The sequence below is a fragment of the Oryzias latipes genome, chromosome 11 (genome assembly GCF_053564925.1).
Source record: "Oryzias latipes strain Hd-rR chromosome 11, Olatipes_Hd-rR_3.1".
Classification (NCBI taxonomy): domain Eukaryota; kingdom Metazoa; phylum Chordata; class Actinopteri; order Beloniformes; family Adrianichthyidae; genus Oryzias; species Oryzias latipes.
The window spans coordinates 26,806,556-26,823,711 of NC_136247.1; the positions used below are offsets into that span (position 1 = coordinate 26,806,556).

Below are 17,156 nucleotides of genomic sequence, written 5' to 3' on the forward strand. Positions count from 1 at the left end.
GATACAGGTGTGGGCCTGAAGAGCCTCTTAACCCCATATGTATCGTATTTGATACGTGCATTTCTGAGACCTCTGTCTCGTTAGCAAGATCCAAAGTTTCCTTAAAAAACCCATTGTACAGGGTTAAGGTTAGCCTCTCACATCTTTCTAAGAGGGACAGTTGCTGAATCTGTTGACACCTTTTTGGCCCACATCCTGTTGAAAATAATTTACTCTAACATATTCTCAGAGTTTAAAAATGTTTTGAAATTCTTTGTTCAGAACATCACATAACTCAATTATCTGAATCTGATAAAACGGTCACATGAAACTGAGATTGTATAAACATAACACTTGTAAAAATAGTCAAATATGTTTGCTATAGAACTTTTTTATTGTATACACTGACTTGACCTCTTCTTTTCAATCCATATTGTCTCCACATAAAGCAAATAATTTTGATGATTGTCAAAAGAACGAGGATTGCTGCTTTCATCAACACAGAAGGGAAAATGTCTAAAAAAAGAACAGTAGAAAAGAATAGAATAGAAATACAATATATTTTACTTAGATTTTTCATGTTTTTGGGTGTTAAACAAGTTAATCTGAAGTGAACTCGCTGGAGTCATCAATTAAATTACATTTTTGTGCAAAATACAAAAATTATACATTGTCCTGTTACTTGGGTTTGGTGATGACAAAGTTGATGTTACTGACGTAGTTGTTTTGTTAAAGTAATACTGAGCATGAAAATCAATGAAATTGGTACAAAAGACAGTAAGTGCAGATGGATTTAGCAATGACTCTTCATCACTCCCAGTTTATTAAAGGAAAGAACCAACAGTAAATGAAATCACTCAATATAACTGGAAGAGAAGAAAAATGAGAGTGACTTAGAGTGGGAAGCTGTAAATTAGACCTTGTATGTGTGTTTATCTGCTCATATTTATACAGGCAGCTCATAAAATCATCAAAAACGCCAAAGAGGCTTTTATTTGAATAGTTTGAACAAATTAAGATATTCGCTTTGATTTATTCAAAGATGTAGAACTAATTAGACCCTTTAATAAGATTATTTTTTAATTATGTCGAACTGACTCATCCCTCATCTTGGAAAGATTTGTGAATTACTTTGGAGTTTTTGTTTTGTTTGTTTTTCATCAATTTAATTATTCCCATTAACACCCATTTGCCTTTATGTCAGTAGAAAATAACATTATTAACACACACTACTATTTTATAGTGTTTTTTTGGTTAAATTAAGCTTTTTAAAATATATATTTTAAGTAAAAGTCATTGCAAAAAACGTATATTTTTTATATTGAAGTGTTTTATACTGAAATATTTATATACTGTATATATAAAATGTATATTCAAACAACGCCTCGATCCACGTGAGCTCAGTCAAAATTGTTTTTTTGGGCAAATCTGTGATTGGCTGCTGAGATTGTCAATCGGGATTTTTAGTAGTCTACTCACCTGTCAATCAAAAGGATACCATTTGATTGGTCGGAATCGTTTTGAAGGCGTGTCCTCTCATGCTAATATGCCATTAAGTTCTTCAGATACCAGTCGAAGTCCCTGACACATTTGATTGGTCAGATTTATTGTCAATCAGGCGTTCATAGCTACCCATTGGTTGCTCTCCTCAAAGTAGGCGTTAACCTTCTAGAAACAGCATTTCCTCGTCAGTCCTATGTGAAGCGAAAAGGAAGACTGATTTATCTGTAGAAGAATAAATGAACTACCCATTTTTTACCACTAAGAAGTGACCATCAGTTTACATTATGCTAACAAATCGCAGTTAGCCTCGTTGTGGCTGCTTCGTGATTAGCTTCGAGGCAGGATTCTGTGTATTTTTTTTTTGCTAGCCGTTAACCTTAACGCGTCGCTGACTGTCTGTCTGCAGACTTTCCAAACACGCACCGCTTCTGTGGCGATGACTACGGATTTACTGTCTGACCTGGACAGCCGATTCTTCGCAGATAACCTGCTAACGAGCGAAGATTGGGGTAAGATGACGTGAAAGTAGCGATGGGGGGGCTGCTTGGCTTTGGGTGTGATTATTGAAAAACGGGGGGTGTTGTTGGCGTAGCAGCTGCAAGGCGAGGTGTAGCCAACAGCAGCGGGACCACAAAGCCTCCAGGTGTCCCTTCATCTTCATTTACCCCGGTTTTTGCAGACGTAAAGTCCTGTATTTTATGGTTATGCGGTTAAATGTTGGCGTAGATTCCTTCACGCGCGGTTGGGCCGTAATGCGCGCGTGCTTCCGTAACCAGCAGACCCGGACATGCCTGTTTAGCATCCTCACGGTGCGTGGAAACGTGACCGCACATTTTATACAACCACGTCTCAGCATTTCTGTTTATATCTAGCTTAATATTTTCGAAAAGTTGTGTGTTTTTAGTCTAATCTTTTCTTTGTGTCGCTTTTTACTCCGTTGTGTTTGAAAATCAGATTTTCGACCCTTTAATCCCAAACATGGTAAAAATAAAAATCACATTTTCTACGGTAATAATTATGGTTGGTTTTGTTCTGTCTTGTTCATTTTTTTTCACGCCAGTTTCCAAACATTCCCTTGTTTTTCAGTCCGTACATTTGACAGTCAAATCGTAAAGCTCGAGTTGAATTAGTGCAAGAAAAGCTTAAAACAAAAAAACAGCAACACCTTTCCTGATTTGAAGGAACTGAAGTCTTAAATAGTCACCTATTGTACCACTGACCCTCTGCAGGCAGCAGATAAACCAGGAAGCAGATCAGGTATTCTGGTGTTGTTTTTATCACCACACTTTACTTTAACATTAAAAAACAGTCTGGAAGGGAAAAGTCTGGCTTCCCAGTGTTATAATACACTGTTTCATACATCTAGTCTGTACTTTCATGTTCAGGATTTATGAATGAAGGTGTGAGCAGCAGAAACATCCAGCTCTGTCTTGGTGACACACCTGCTCACTTTTACTGCACGTGAATCACGTGACCTGCTGCAGTCCAGAGTTCAAACTTCAGAGCTGCAGAGAAAGCTGCTGTAAAATATCATGGATGCTGACTGAACTTGAAAATCATGTTTGATCGGAGTATTTGTTTTGGCCCCATTTACTGTGCAGATGCGGATGTTTGCTTATTTAATTTGTATATTTCTTTGCAATGTTACGTGTAGTAAACGTTTAAAAGAAAGTAGATCGTGGTCTAAAAATGTACGAAACGACTCTTAAATTTTTACGAAAATGCATTTTGCACTTACTATGACTTATATCACGTTGTTCTCAAGCCTTTCAGAGTAAATTATATCCATATAAATGATAATGTATACTTTGGCACAGATCAATTTTTGTAATTGAAAGTAAGACAACTTGATCTTTGAGGCTCCGCCTTTCTCTCCTTGTGGGTCACGCCCATTACACGACGTCAACCTATAGCTGGCCTGGGCAGCGTTTTTGCATTTTATCCACGAAAACAAACAGCCGAACACAATACAGGTCAATCGACCAATGTTTGTGTTAACCTGAGGGTGGGGCTTACAGAGCAGACTCTTCTTGGAAGGGGCTGTTCCACACTTTGTGATGTCACAATGTTTTCGTGTATTGGGTGGGGCTGGTTCTCAGAGGGAAGGTTTTTAGAGGAATGATCAGAAATGCATGATTTGAGGTTGTTATTTGGGGAATTAACATAATATACTTAAAAAGCTCAAGAAGTTCATTTTGCATGATATAGTCCTTTTAAACCCATGAAGCGATTTTTCTTCTTAGTCGTTTGAATAATTTTTTTCTTCTCAGTCAGTTTTTGGATACAAAAAAATCACAATTATTTTGTGGAAACTTTTATCCTTTTGTTTTAAGTGATTATAGATGTAAAAAAGCAATTCCAACATCATCAGAATAAGTTTTCGTATCATTAATTGACAAAGATACACCCAACTGATTGAATAAAATTGAAAATGAATTGAGTTTTGAACTTGTGTACTGATGGAAAGAAAAAGGAAATGAAAGGAAAAAAACTGGTTTCCTTCCAATTGATCCAAAATTAGATATATTAGCTCTCAGCTGTCTTTATTTCTGCCTTTTCTACCTATATTAACTCAAATCTTGTCCTTTTTATTAAAGTTTTTGTTAAAATATCAGCAACAATCTTCTGTTTTGCATTGTTTGGGAAACTGTTCAGTCTACACTAAATAGGAAATGAAAAAGTCCTCTTGTATGCAGTTTTGGTACAGAAAAGCTCTGTTTTAGTTTGTTTTGGAACATTTCTGTGTGATATTCAGTTTTCTAAGCCTGCTCTGGCGTTTTGCAGATGCCTGTCTGTATCAGTGTGAGAGCATGGAGGAGGGCGACGATCCGGACTTCAGCCGAGGGTTGAAATACGACGCAGCGGTAAGAACGCCAGAGGAAGCATCCGCTCCCCCAAAGCTAGCGTCTGTGGAGGACGCCTCCATAAACGCACTTTTCTCATGGCCTGTGTGCACTTTCACACGTTACACGTTTTAGTTTCTGGTGGTCATTTGTGGGGATGTCCCGATCCGATCACGTGATCATGACTGGATCAAAAATCGGATCCGTTTTGGACATTTAATTTACTGTTATGCTTTATATTAGCTTATTATTCCAGATAAATACTTAACTAAAAGTCTGCATGTCATGAACGGATCACTACAATGTCAGTTCAGCTAAGCTAGTGAGATCTTCACAGATTCAGGATCAATAACTCTTTTAAAATACTTTTTAAACTGACAGCAAGTGTCACAGTTGGGTTGTCTTAAGGCAAAACGACATCCAACAAACGCATTTTAACAGAAAAAAAATCCACCTTTTTGTTTCTTTTCAACGTGAGCAGCTTCTGACAGACAGACGGCCGTGAGATGAAAAACGGGGATTGAAGCCCTTAAGACCTGATCCTATTTTATTTCTCTTTGGCAGAAAGCAGAATTAACTACTGTAGGAAAAAAAGGTTTTAAATAAAGAATTCCATATTCTCTTTAAAAGGAACAACCAAAACTAATAAAACTGTTACATTGATGAGTTATTTTTTATCCGATCAGGACTCAGAAAAACCTGATCAGGACACCCCTAGTACCATAATTTGTGTTGTTGATAGTTTTGGCCACTGTTGTTGAGAAAGAGGAGACTAAAATACTTTCAGTCCTTTAAAACCTCAGTGAGCTGCGTCTTCATTGTAACACGGACAGATGTCGTCTTCTTTAGTCCTTCCTCACGTTCAGCTGGTTTTGGACTTTCTTTCCCAGTCATTTCATAACAGTCGCTCACATAATCTGTAAATTCTGCTGAAATATCAGATCATATGAGCAAAAACTGAGGCAGGAAACTATTTAACAAATATAAATTCATGCTAGCTGTGCATTGACTGGCATCTTTGATACATCCTGACTTTTCTGTTGTTGTTGTTTTGTTTTTTAACACTCTTGCAGTTCGACAATGATCTCGTGCTCACCCTCGATCCTGATAACCGCACGTCGCCATGGCGACACCTTGACGACAACCTTCTCACAGGTACAGACCAGCAACCTGGTAACCGTAAACCACTTCAGAGTTTTTGTTTACGCGATGCCTCGTCTGCGCTGCGGCTGCTTCAGCCTCTGCAGAGCAGACATGAACGTTTTTATGACCAACGTGACGGTAACTAAACAGAGGGGGGGGGGGGGATCTGTATTCTAGATTGTTTTAGAAAAAGTTCCTTTTTTTGATAAAAGCTCAGCAACTCTTGGAATTATAATCTGCAAGCCTTTTCCACACAAAACACTCTTGATGGCAAACATGACATTTTTCAGGCCAGGACAACATTATTTTGTACTTTTTGGTGTAAAGTCAAACATGTTTTTGTCCTGTAAACATCAGGGGAAAAACAAAAGAACACCCTTGAGCCAATTTTCAATGTTATCTAGTATTTCTGTGAAAGAATTACATGACAAAACCTCTGCTTGACAGAAAAACGTTTATCAACATTTATAAAAGAGCAGTTCTCAGTCTCTGTATTGTGTTAATTTGATAATTAGATTTTTCCAAAAAGGGTTGATATTGACATAAATTTAGAATTGAAAGAGCCTGAATTTTTTTAAGGATGGTGTTTTTCTCTCTGTATTTCCAGGAGACGCCTCTGTGATCAAGAATGAAATGAGAATAGCAGAGCCGTTACCCGTGGAGATGTGTACGTCTGTAGTTTTTACTCTGAACCCCGTTCTGTGCGTTTGACTTTCTCGTTGTCACGGAAACCTTTGATCTGTGTGTGTTTCCAGTGTTTCAGGTGAAAGCAGAGCCTCCCTCTCCAGCGTCCTCCCTGGAGTCGGATTGTTCGTCCCCCGACCCGCAGGTCAGTGGAGCTTCTTTCATTTTTATATTTCCTGCCACCAGAGTTGGAAAAATCCACGTTTCTGTTTCTCAGATCACAGTGAAGGGGGAAAACCCCCCGACCCCCCCGTACATGTACGGAGACGTGCTGTCGCCTCCCGTGGGAACCATGGAGGTTACTGTGGCGACCACGTCGTTGCCCCCGCCCCAGAGCCAGGTTCCCACCGTGACGCAGGCGGCGTTAACCACGTCTGTCATCAGCAGCATTCAGACACAGACGGCAGGTATGCAGCAGCACCGTGACATCCAACTAAACCCAGTTTACACTCCTAGATGTAGAAGCAGCAATCCAAATCAGTATGGAGATCTAGAATCTGGTCCACGCCACTGCCTAACGCGCATTTAGCAAAAACGTGGCTGAACTTTTGACCCAGTGAGCAACCCCCCCTGAAAAAAGGATGACATCACAGTGGGAGAAACCGTCAATTAACGAATGGGACCAAAATCTCTTTTTTTCACCCAAAATTCACAAACAAAACCAAAACACACGTGTCGGGGATATTTAAAGACATGTTTTAAAATGATTATGGGATGGCCGCAGGGCCTAAAGGTTGGATTTGCAGCAAAGTTAGGAAAACCTTTTCTTCTAGTGAACTACATGACACGCCACACCTCTGTTAAGCCTAAAGATACAAGCCAACTTTCTTTGACCTTTGACCTCAAATAGAAAAAAACAGTCATCTTTAGAACAGGCCACAAGTTTAAACTCAGATGCATCATCTCCTAACTCCTCGAGCAGCGTTTGGAAGCTACTTCGGAAAAATGGTTGAAAATAAAATAAGTCCAACGGCGTCGGCGTGGCGAGTTTGCAGAGGCGGCGTTCTACTGTCGCTCAAACATTTTCAAACAGAATATGGTGACGATGTAAAGCATGAACCGTTTCTCCAGCTGAAGGAAACAATATGACATTAGGAATGTAGGCGTGGCTAACAAAAAAAACCTCAGTTGCCATGAAAATCCAAAAGTTCACTTTTACCAATTCGTCTATAAATTTCATAGACGTGTTCGTCCCCCCCAGGCGAGGAAAAAATACAATTGTTGCTATGGAGATAAAGCCAGCATTGTGAAAAACGATTTTTTATTTATTTGTCACATGACGCTCTGACCAAAGAAAAGATCATTTCTATTCCAAACACAAATCATTTGTGGTCTGGTCTTTTCCCAAATGGAGATGTGGATTATTGGATGAATGAATGTCGAGATCATAACATTCGCCATGCCGGGGTTTATACTGAAGCAAAAAGCCTCCAGGTTTGTGTTTTTGGGGAAACGCTATCAGCTCTCCGAGAGTCAAAAGGTGTTGACGTCGCTGTCCTTCCTTCAGTCCTGCAGAGCTCAGCAACATTAAAGGCCAGCAGCATCCTGAGTACCAAACCCCCCATCCAGCCTCGGCCCGTGTGCGTCACCGCTCTTCCTGTCACCCAGGCCCCCACAGCAGCAAAGACCCTGATACTGCAGGGTCTCCCCTCTGTGGACCAAGCAAGACCCGGTAAGGAGAATTTGCAATAATACATTATAATTAGTCTGCACATGACAGGAAAGTGGTTAGAAATCCTGATGCGTCCGGTTGAAGCGGCGCCGCCTCACCTTCCTCTGATCTCTCGCCCTTCAGTCGTCCTCTCCCCGCCGGTCTGCCTCAGCTCGGCTCCGGCCATCGTGAAGATGGAGCCCGTCTCTCCCAGCGTTTCCCAGCACTGCTCCAGCCCGGCGGCCAGCAAGTCCATCATCCAGACGGCAGCGTTGCCCGGCAACAGCTCCGGCGACATCGATGTGAGTAGGCAGCATGCGGTGACTCACACACTTCATGTCAGTATGGATGGTGAACTTGTACTTTCAGCTAAAAGTGAGCAGAGGGAAGATCTGAAAAAGGCTTTGACTCTCAGGTTATGTTAGTTCCTTCCAGCTTTGGGTCACATCAGTCAAAGTAAATCATGTCTCCCCTCAGGTCTCTTTCTGAATTCCTTCTTCTAGTCGCTCATCACAATAGAATTCTGTTTGCTTTACTCTTCCCAGTTTCTTAATTATTTGTCTCCTCCTCCTCATGGAAGATGAAGGTGCTGAAGCGACAACAGCGAATGATCAAGAACCGCGAGTCTGCGTGCCAATCCAGAAAGAAGAAGAAGGAGTATCTGCAGAACCTGGAGGCGCAGCTGAGGGAGGCGCAGCAGGAGAACGAAAGACTCCGCAAGGAGAACCAGGCGTTGAGGGAGAGACTGGCTGGGAAGGAGGTGAGCGCTCCATTTAACAAAAAGCAGACCAACGTTTGTCCAGAACAAAAGCATGAATTGTAGCAGAAGTTGCTAAACCTCATCAGACTCCTCTTTGGTGTAATGAGATCCGCTCAGACTCTGGAGTTACCGGGAAAGCATCGCTTCTGCAGTGACATTCAGGAAGTAGCTGTGAATAAAGAGAAAGTAGGAAAGATGAAATCCCAAGAAACAAAACAGCTAAACGTGTAAAACCTGTTGTTAGAAAAACAATAAAGGAATTTCAAAGTGTGTGACAGGGGTGTTTGTGGCAAAAACTATTTTTTTGGGTGAATTTGCAAGTTCTTCATGTTTTTTTGTTGTTTTTTTCTGTTTCAGGGCAGCGAGTCAACAAGCAACAAGAGAGCCGTGTGCGTCATGGCGGTTCTGCTGTTCATGACCTTCAGCTTTGGACCCGTCAGGTACCACAGTCTTTATTATCATTATTCTTTAAACCCAACATGTCCTCATCGGGAGATTATCAGTTTATTCATTTTAGCTTTCATCAAAAAGTTTTAAGTAATTCTATTTTTTATTAATTGACGTTACATCATGGTCCGGGTGAATACTCGATTCTGATTGGCAGCTGGGTATGCATTAAAAAGTGGTAACCGGACGGCACAAAAAGAAGTTCCGGTCACCTAGCTTAAATGTTTTGTATCACTGCGCCGGCTTCTTTAAAACAACCTTTAGCTTCATCATTTGGACAAAAACAAGCAGTAAGAGGAAAACTTTCTCCCTGAACTGATGCTTTATTTGAAAGATCAGCATATATATATATATCGCTTTATATCTTGACTGCAGCGGTGGTGCTGCACCTTGTGTAAGTGACCATGGTATAAGCGGGTTAAAGCCTTTGAAGTGTGCATTATCAATATTTAACGCACTTAGCTGAAGCAACCGTCTGACAAGGGGCTCCCACGACGTGCGTTAAAAAGTGATAATTCACATTAACCCTTACTTATTTTAGCCTTAGCTGCTGATGAACAAATAAATAAATAAAATGTTAAAAAAGTACTAATATTCAGAACAGATTTTCTTTTCACGTAATCATTTTCTTTTGAATGTATTTTTTAAATGTAACGTTTGCTAAATGGTTGCTGCAGCATCACAGACAGGAAGCTGTCGGAGGCTCTACAGGAAGACGAGATGTCGTACACGGGGCGGAGGCTGCTGGAGATCGAGCAGCAGCTGAAGGCCGCTCCTCAGCCTCACGTCCGAGTGGAAGACAAGGCGGAGGCGGAGGAGGACGGGGGGGACGAGCGCTGGAGAAGAGCACAGGTGGAGGGATACGAGTCCGATCAGTTCAGGTGAGGCTCGGTCGGCGGATGACGGAAGCTCAGAGCTGAACATCATGTTTCAGGCAAAACGGGATTCAAAAGCAGCCAAACGCGTTATCGTTGGCGTTCTCCGCCGCTGAACCGGATCAGCTGTCAAATGTCGGGAAGTCCAACCGTTTGCTGGAAAAACCCAGCATTTGTGTGTTTCAAACCGGTTTTTCCGGTTTTATCTCAGAACCGGATCTTCAGGGTTTCAGGCACTTTTACTGCTTACAATCAATGTTTTTGTTTTTCTATCTGTCTGCAAGAAAATGGAAAGAATTTTACCTTCAGATGTTAAAGTGCGATTGAAGAAGCTTATCTCCCCCCCCATCTGAATCAAATACGTTCATTGTCCTTGTTTGTGTGCGTTTTTTTGTTTGTGTGCGTTGTGACGGCGTGCAGAAACCTGAGCAGCTTGTTCGGAGACTTGAAGGACCTGGGCCTGCAGGACATCGATGGTTTCTTCGCCTCCTCCGACTGTCGACAGTTCAATCGCTCAGAGTCCCTCAGGTGGGTTCCACGTTCAAGTCCCACGTTCGAGTCCCACGTTCGAGTCCCACGTTCGAGTCCCGCGTTCGAGTCCCGCGTTCGAGTCCCGCGTTCGAGTCCCGCGTTCGAGTCCCGCGTTCGAGTCCCGCGTTCGAGTCCCGCGTTCGAGTCCCGCGTTCGAGTCCCGCGTTCGAGTCCCACGTTTGAGTCCCCAAACGATGGACAGGACGACAGTTGTTTGATGGAGAAACGGAACCAGCAATGAACGTTGACGTCATTTCAAAACAAGCCTCTTAAGGCCTACGTATTAAAGTCTATACATTTCTTTCAATGGACTTATAATTATAGATTTGCTCAAAATTCAAAATGATTAAAAGCCAAAAACTCTTCAAAAATAGTAAATATTTGTATGTATTTTTTTTGAACGTGTCAATTTCTAAGTGATTTATTTTGACATAAAATAGTGTTTTTTAATTCAACAGAAACCAGGTAAAGCAGCCCATTCTTCTGACCGTGAAAAGGAGAAATTTTACTAAAAACATTTTCTTTACGGCACAATTAGGTTCATCATTTTTCTTTTTAATTTAAGTCCCTTTATAGATGGAGTTTTCAGATGGGATTGTGCAACGATCTCTGAATTATGACCAAAAACAAACCTTCTGAGGCATATTTTACCGTCTATATTGTGCCGAAACATCCTGAAATTCCGCTCTGTCTCACATTCAAACTGGTCTTTGTGAGTTTGAATTTGGAACAAATTGGGGTTTTTCATTTTTTTAAATTTACTTTCAGGCTTGCAGATGAGCTCCGAGGCTGGGTCCATCGACATCAAAGCATCCGGAAGAAGAGCGGAGGAAAAACAAAGACGGCTAAAAAAGCAAATATTGCACAGGTTAGAAAAAAAACAACAGCACTTTTTAAAATATTTGTCAAATCAGAGAAAATCTGATTATTTATCATTGTAAAATATATACTAACTGAAACGAATCCATTTGTATTTGACATCCTTAGAGACAAAGGTGTTAATGACCTTTTTTTACGTTTTATTTTATATTTTGCTCTGATCAGAAAGCTCAGCTGAGGAAGACGAACTTCTCCAGATATCTGCCCATCCAGGCTCACCGCTCCATAGAAAGGTAGAGGGGAACATTTAAAATATGAATTTTAACCGGTAAACTGATCATAAATGACAGGATTTGACGACGTTTTTCACGTTTTTGTCTTTCTTTTTCCTCATTTCAGTCAGCTGCAGGTTCTTTCCGGCCCTGAGGTCACATATACTGACTTCCTGGACGCCATCGATCGCAGAGAGGACACGTTTTACGTTGTCTCCTTCAGACGGGTACGCAAACGTTTCACCGGCGGTCAGAATGAGGCTGCTCCTTTTTTTAAAGCTGACAAAGGCGCTTCTTTTCTACAGGATCACCTCCTCCTGCCGGCCATCAGCCACAACAAAACCAGCCGGCCCAAAATGTCGCTGGTGATGCCCGCCATGTCCGTCAACGGTGAGTGTGCCTGAAAGCGGCGTTTCCCTTTGCCGGCGCCGTTGCTGCTGAGGTTTGACTTCCTGGTTGGTCTCCCTCCTCTTCCTCAGAGAGCCTCTACAACTCCTCACGGGGCTACGAGATGATGATGCAGGTGGACTGCGAGGTCATGGACACCCGGATCATCCCCATCAAGTCGTCCGCCGTCCCCCCGTCTCTGCGCGACCCGCCCCCTCCTCCCCCCTCCTCACACCACGGCGCCCACCATCACCACGGCAACAACACCTCGCTCAGAGGTCGCCACCAGCACCACCCCGCAGCGGCGACTCCCAGACGGTCTCTGCCGCCCGCAGACGTCTGATCAGCTGGTGGCGTTGCCATGGTGACGCCGGCATGAGGCGGAGGTAGGAGTGCGAGGACGTGCGTGAATAGTCAGAAAAGTGTCCAAAATGGAAATTCACAGGAACCGTCGTGAAAATATAATCCATAACTTGAGATTTGGGGTCCAACCGTGAAAACATCCAGCATCACTAAAGCTGAAGCTTCTTCAGACGAGCAGCAGGCGGCGCCGTGGGGGTCACAGCCCGCACCCCCAGTCTGGAAAAAACGGGTCTCTGTCAAGTCTGGAAGCCCCTCCTCTTCATCAAGAGCTGAAGATTTTGTATATTTATGTCCTTCTGGTTCCGGTTCGGTCCAAATGTACAGAAGCGTTGATGGGGGAGGGACCAAGTGGGGGTCATCTAAGGAGAACCTTCCTTTTAATGTGTTTGGATATCTAACCAAACAAAAGATTAAAAACGCATCAAATCCTCAGAGTTTTTAGGCAACAAGTCCTTTTCTAAAGAATATACACACATTAAAATACAAGAATGGACAGATTTGTTTATAATATCTGGAAATAAGTTTCAGTTCTCGGGTAAATTTGTGTTGAAATAGAAGGAACTGCAGTTCTGAGAGGCTGAAGGGCCATTTATTCAAGGAACTGAAGTCTTTTTCTTATTTTGAAAGTCAGCCCTGACACACAGTGGAGACGGCCACATTCGGTTCAAACTGTTCATTTGTTTGGGACCTCAAAAAAAGAAAAAACCTGCTTCTGGATTCCTCTAACGTTCCTTCCATATGTGATAAAAACCACTTCAGACTCTCAGCAGTCCTGTCGTATGTGCCAGCTGTCAGATCCCTCCTTCTTTTGGGTTTTCTATTTAACTGTTGTAAATATCAGTGTAAATATTTTCTTTTATATATATTTTTTTCACTTTTTAATATATTTCTATCTTCACAAATATGACAGAAAGCTCTTTGGTTGTTTTTGTCTAATGGTTGTAAATAGTGAACTTGTGAGACGCTTTTTAAAGTCTGCTGTGACCGTGTCTGTCCATCAATGTACCGACTGAAGTAAACGACGATTAAAAACAATTGAAAAGGGATCATTTCCTTCTTTTCCCCCACTAAAATACTTTTCTTGACTTCTTTGTGTGCAGATTTCTTTCTTAATTCCTTTCTGTAAATGTGGTTTTTGTTTGTGGTCCTGTGAAGTCGCACAAAGAGGACGTACAATGAAAAGATGGAACACTGATCGCTATGCGGCTGCATCTGCTTTTTAATTGCATGTTACAACAAAAATGTCAGAACTTTTTGGTACTTTTCATGCATTCATGTAGATTGAAGCGCCCTGACTGCTTCCAGTTGACTGAAATAATTGTGTAATTATGTTTGTTTTTTTATTTAAAAGAATAAAAAATAACTTGTAAACAATCTTTGTACTTTGTTGACTCCTGACAGTTGAAGATTAATAAATGTTAAAAGCGGTTTTCACTATGGTGTTTGTTTCTAGTGTGCAGTTTTTCTTACATGTTTTATTTTAAGCACAAAAACGTTTTTTTAATTCGTGTTTAACTGCTGCAAAATATTTTTAACAGCTGGGATCGTCCAAATCCACAGAAATGATCAAACTGCCTTCACATCTGAACCTGTAGTATCACATTCAGCCACTAGAGGGCGATGTGGAGCTGTGGATCAAGAGAAACCCGTTAGTTGATAAACACCTTGATTTCTGCAAATTAAGCTGCATTAGTACACTTTTTTTGCTTACAGAGCTCTAAGGTATCATAAAAAGGGTTATGAATAATGAACCAATGAAGGTTTAAAGTTTTTGCATTAATTTAAATGATCTCTGCTCTTACAATGAAGAGTCTAAACCCGAATCGTTGACCTTTCTCCTGCTATAGTTACAGGAAAAGTTATTGTCTCGTCGACCAGATCAGTGACGGGGTCACAGGTCAAAGAGGACGTCCTGGTAACGACCGTGTTGTTTACTGTTTGTTTTCGTCTGTGTGTGTTGATGGTGACCTTTGACGGAAACTCAGACGACACACATCAGAGAAAAAACCTGCAGCGTTTTTAAACGAGACCGCACATGTTTCTGTCTAAAAGAACTTACAGATGTATTCTTAGTTTTTCATCCAGTTAAAATAAGGAGATACTGATTTAAAAAAAAATATATATTTATTTTTTCCTTTTTTTGCTCCTCTGGTCAAACTTTCACTTTTGATGTTTACACCTCCTTCACCAATGGTTGAAGACATTTTCCTGTGAACTGAAACGAAAGAGTTTATGTGGAAAGAATGGATCAACACTTGGGTATGGCTTTTATTCTGGGTCAGCCGCTGCTGCACAGTTGGGGTTTTATTTGCCCGTTTAATGAAACTCTCATCACGGCGGTGTTTACAGTGGAAAATCTCACTGGCAGACGTACATCGTGTCTGTGTTTGCAGCGCTCTGACATCGAGATGCAGCTGGTTTTTTTAACTGCAACACTGATGCTTCGTGTGTTTAATTTAAATCATTTCACTTCATAAATACTCTACTTTCCTTATAAGTGCCTTCTTGTTAAAAAAATAACAGCGAAGAGCAATTAAAGGACTTAGAATCTGTTTTATGGCCTCGTCCTAAAACGAAGCTGTGACCACCTCTGTGTTTGAATGTGAAGGCAAAGCTATCATGAATTTGTTTTAACTAAATTTTTTAATACAATGACTGCAATAAGTTAATGGATGTGGTCATGAATAACTAAGAAAAAGTTTTTTTTACAAAAGTTAAAGGAAAAAATGAAGCGATCTATGCTTTTAATATAAAACCACTTTTTGTGAAAAAAGTTTTCAGCTTTTTCATCAAGAGCTTAATAAAGAATATAATTAAATGCATCAAATCCATGTTCAAGTTCAATTTTTCATACACGGGTTTTAAAAAAAATGTTTTTTTGATAATTTAATCTCTTGTCTGGAAAACTACCATGACTAATAAAGTTAAATTCAAATTCAATTCAAACTAAACAAAAGAAAGAAAATGTGTTTATTCTTCTTCAAGTATGCTATGCGGTGCATTAATTTGTGTCAATAAAATAAAATTAAAAAACCTAATTCACTTCCTCTACCTTTAAACTTATCAAAAATAAAAACTCCACTAATCCTCAAACCTCCTGCAGCTCCAGCTTCAGCTCCAGCTTCAGCTTCAGCTTCAGCTTCAGCTTCAGCTCGCTGACTGAGTGGAAACTGTCAGCAATTATCACCTCCAAGTGGGCGTCTGTATATTGTTTTATGAGAAAGACAATGAAAAAGAACCATGTTGGTTTGCTTTGGCTGAAGTGGAACATCAGTGTCACGCCAATAAAAACTAAGAATTTAATAGAAAGAAAAGAAAAACCCTGAAAACGGAGCGGGAAAGGAGACATTTGCAGCAGAAATGTGTTAATCTGTTTAAGTCGTTACCGCCAAACTTCACAATGTTTCCAGAGTGGATTCTGCAGAAGTTCAAGGGAAAAACTGACATGAAAAATCCTAAATTTTTTGGAGTTTCAATTGCCTTGACATGGGTAGAATACAACAATAAAACAACCCATAGATATTTTTATGGTTAAGAAAAAATGAAAGAGGGAAATAATGATTTTCTACAGCTCAGCTCAATCTCAAATGCTTTGGGTTTATTTTAAAATCAAAACCCAAAAACATAATCCCTAACCTTTATGACACAGCATGTCTTCGTTTTGTCTCTATAATGGTAATTGAACACTTTATAATTAAGTTTTTTGCAAACACAAATAAAAATCAGCCAAATCTGCCTCTCATTTCAGTTTTTGTTTCTGATGTAAACTGATTTTTTTGTGTTTTTAGCACATTCTTGTGGCATTTTTCTAACGGTGAAGGAAATAAATAAAGACAATTAAGCTCAAAATTGCATTTCTGAGTATTTCTTTCTTTCTACTTTCTCCACACAAAGTCTTCCAGATGCTTGAAAACAGGCACAAGCGTAGCAAAGAGCCTTTCACGTGGGAGACGTCTAACCTACAGCTGCATTTCCGGTGGGAGACTCTGGGGGTCTTCAGGGGTCACGTGATGCAGTGGCGTGTTCATCAAAACCACGTGCATGTTTGTGAGGACGGAGTCAGCAGCTGTGAGGGAAAAACACCTCCAGACTGCAGTCCAAAATTCTTACCCCACGGGCAAATTTTCTTTAATTAAGCAAAAAAAAAAAAAAATCTTCCAGTGCAGTTAGAAAAATGGTCCTACCAAGAATTTTTATTTCAAAACAAAACTTCCAGTCACTAAGACGTGTTTTCTAATATTATATGAGCGATAATGGTCGACGAAGTGTGCATCATCAGAAATGAACGGACGCCGTGGAAGCCTGAACCAACCCACGCAAAGTAAAATCCCTAGGAGGAGTAAAAAATTTTAACTGAGACTAAAGGTGATTTTTTTTAATAGAAGATGACCTTTGACCTCAGGAAGAAATTTAGATGTGGTTGCAGACTTGACCTGGTGGCATGAGTAGGAAAGTTTGTGAAAATCGCTCAAACAAAAGTTTTCTTTTCCCATATTGTGTGAAAATGTTGAAACATTTCACACTTTGCAACACAATGGCCGCCAAGCCGTAGGACCATCCCATAATAGTCTCTTGGATATCCCTGACACGTGAGTTTTGGTTTGTTCGTCTATGGATTTATTTGGAATTATTTTTTGTAGCATCATTGGAGGTTTTGGTGGTGACGTCTCACCTACAGGATGGAATGATGCGCGTCTAAGACTAAAAAAAACAACATACTTTTTAAAAAATTCAGTTCCTTTTTGTTTTGTAGCCTAATATTTTTGCACCACAGGATATACAGTCAGAAATAAACTCGAAATTACTTTGTAGTTATTTGTGTGTGCGTGTGGTTAAACGCTGAGTGTCTGAGGCCTGGATTTGAACTCCCGACCTGAGCGGGAAAAGGGTTTAAGTGAA

At 40.6% G+C, this 17,156-nt stretch overlaps 1 protein-coding gene across 1 annotated transcript; it reads left to right on the top strand.

Moving 5' to 3' along the window:
- Nucleotides 1-1,918: 1,918 nt before the first annotated feature.
- Nucleotides 1,919-12,237, top strand: atf6b (activating transcription factor 6 beta). Its single transcript, NM_001278804.1, is given in 17 exon segments — nucleotides 1,919-1,991; nucleotides 4,267-4,346; nucleotides 5,399-5,480; nucleotides 6,076-6,135; nucleotides 6,224-6,297; nucleotides 6,370-6,559; nucleotides 7,660-7,824; nucleotides 7,948-8,105; nucleotides 8,384-8,563; nucleotides 8,921-9,003; nucleotides 9,688-9,891; nucleotides 10,306-10,413; nucleotides 11,185-11,284; nucleotides 11,461-11,528; nucleotides 11,635-11,734; nucleotides 11,813-11,897; nucleotides 11,987-12,237. Coding segments are annotated over 17 exon segments (2,061 nt in total).
- Nucleotides 12,238-17,156: the final 4,919 nt, after the last annotated feature.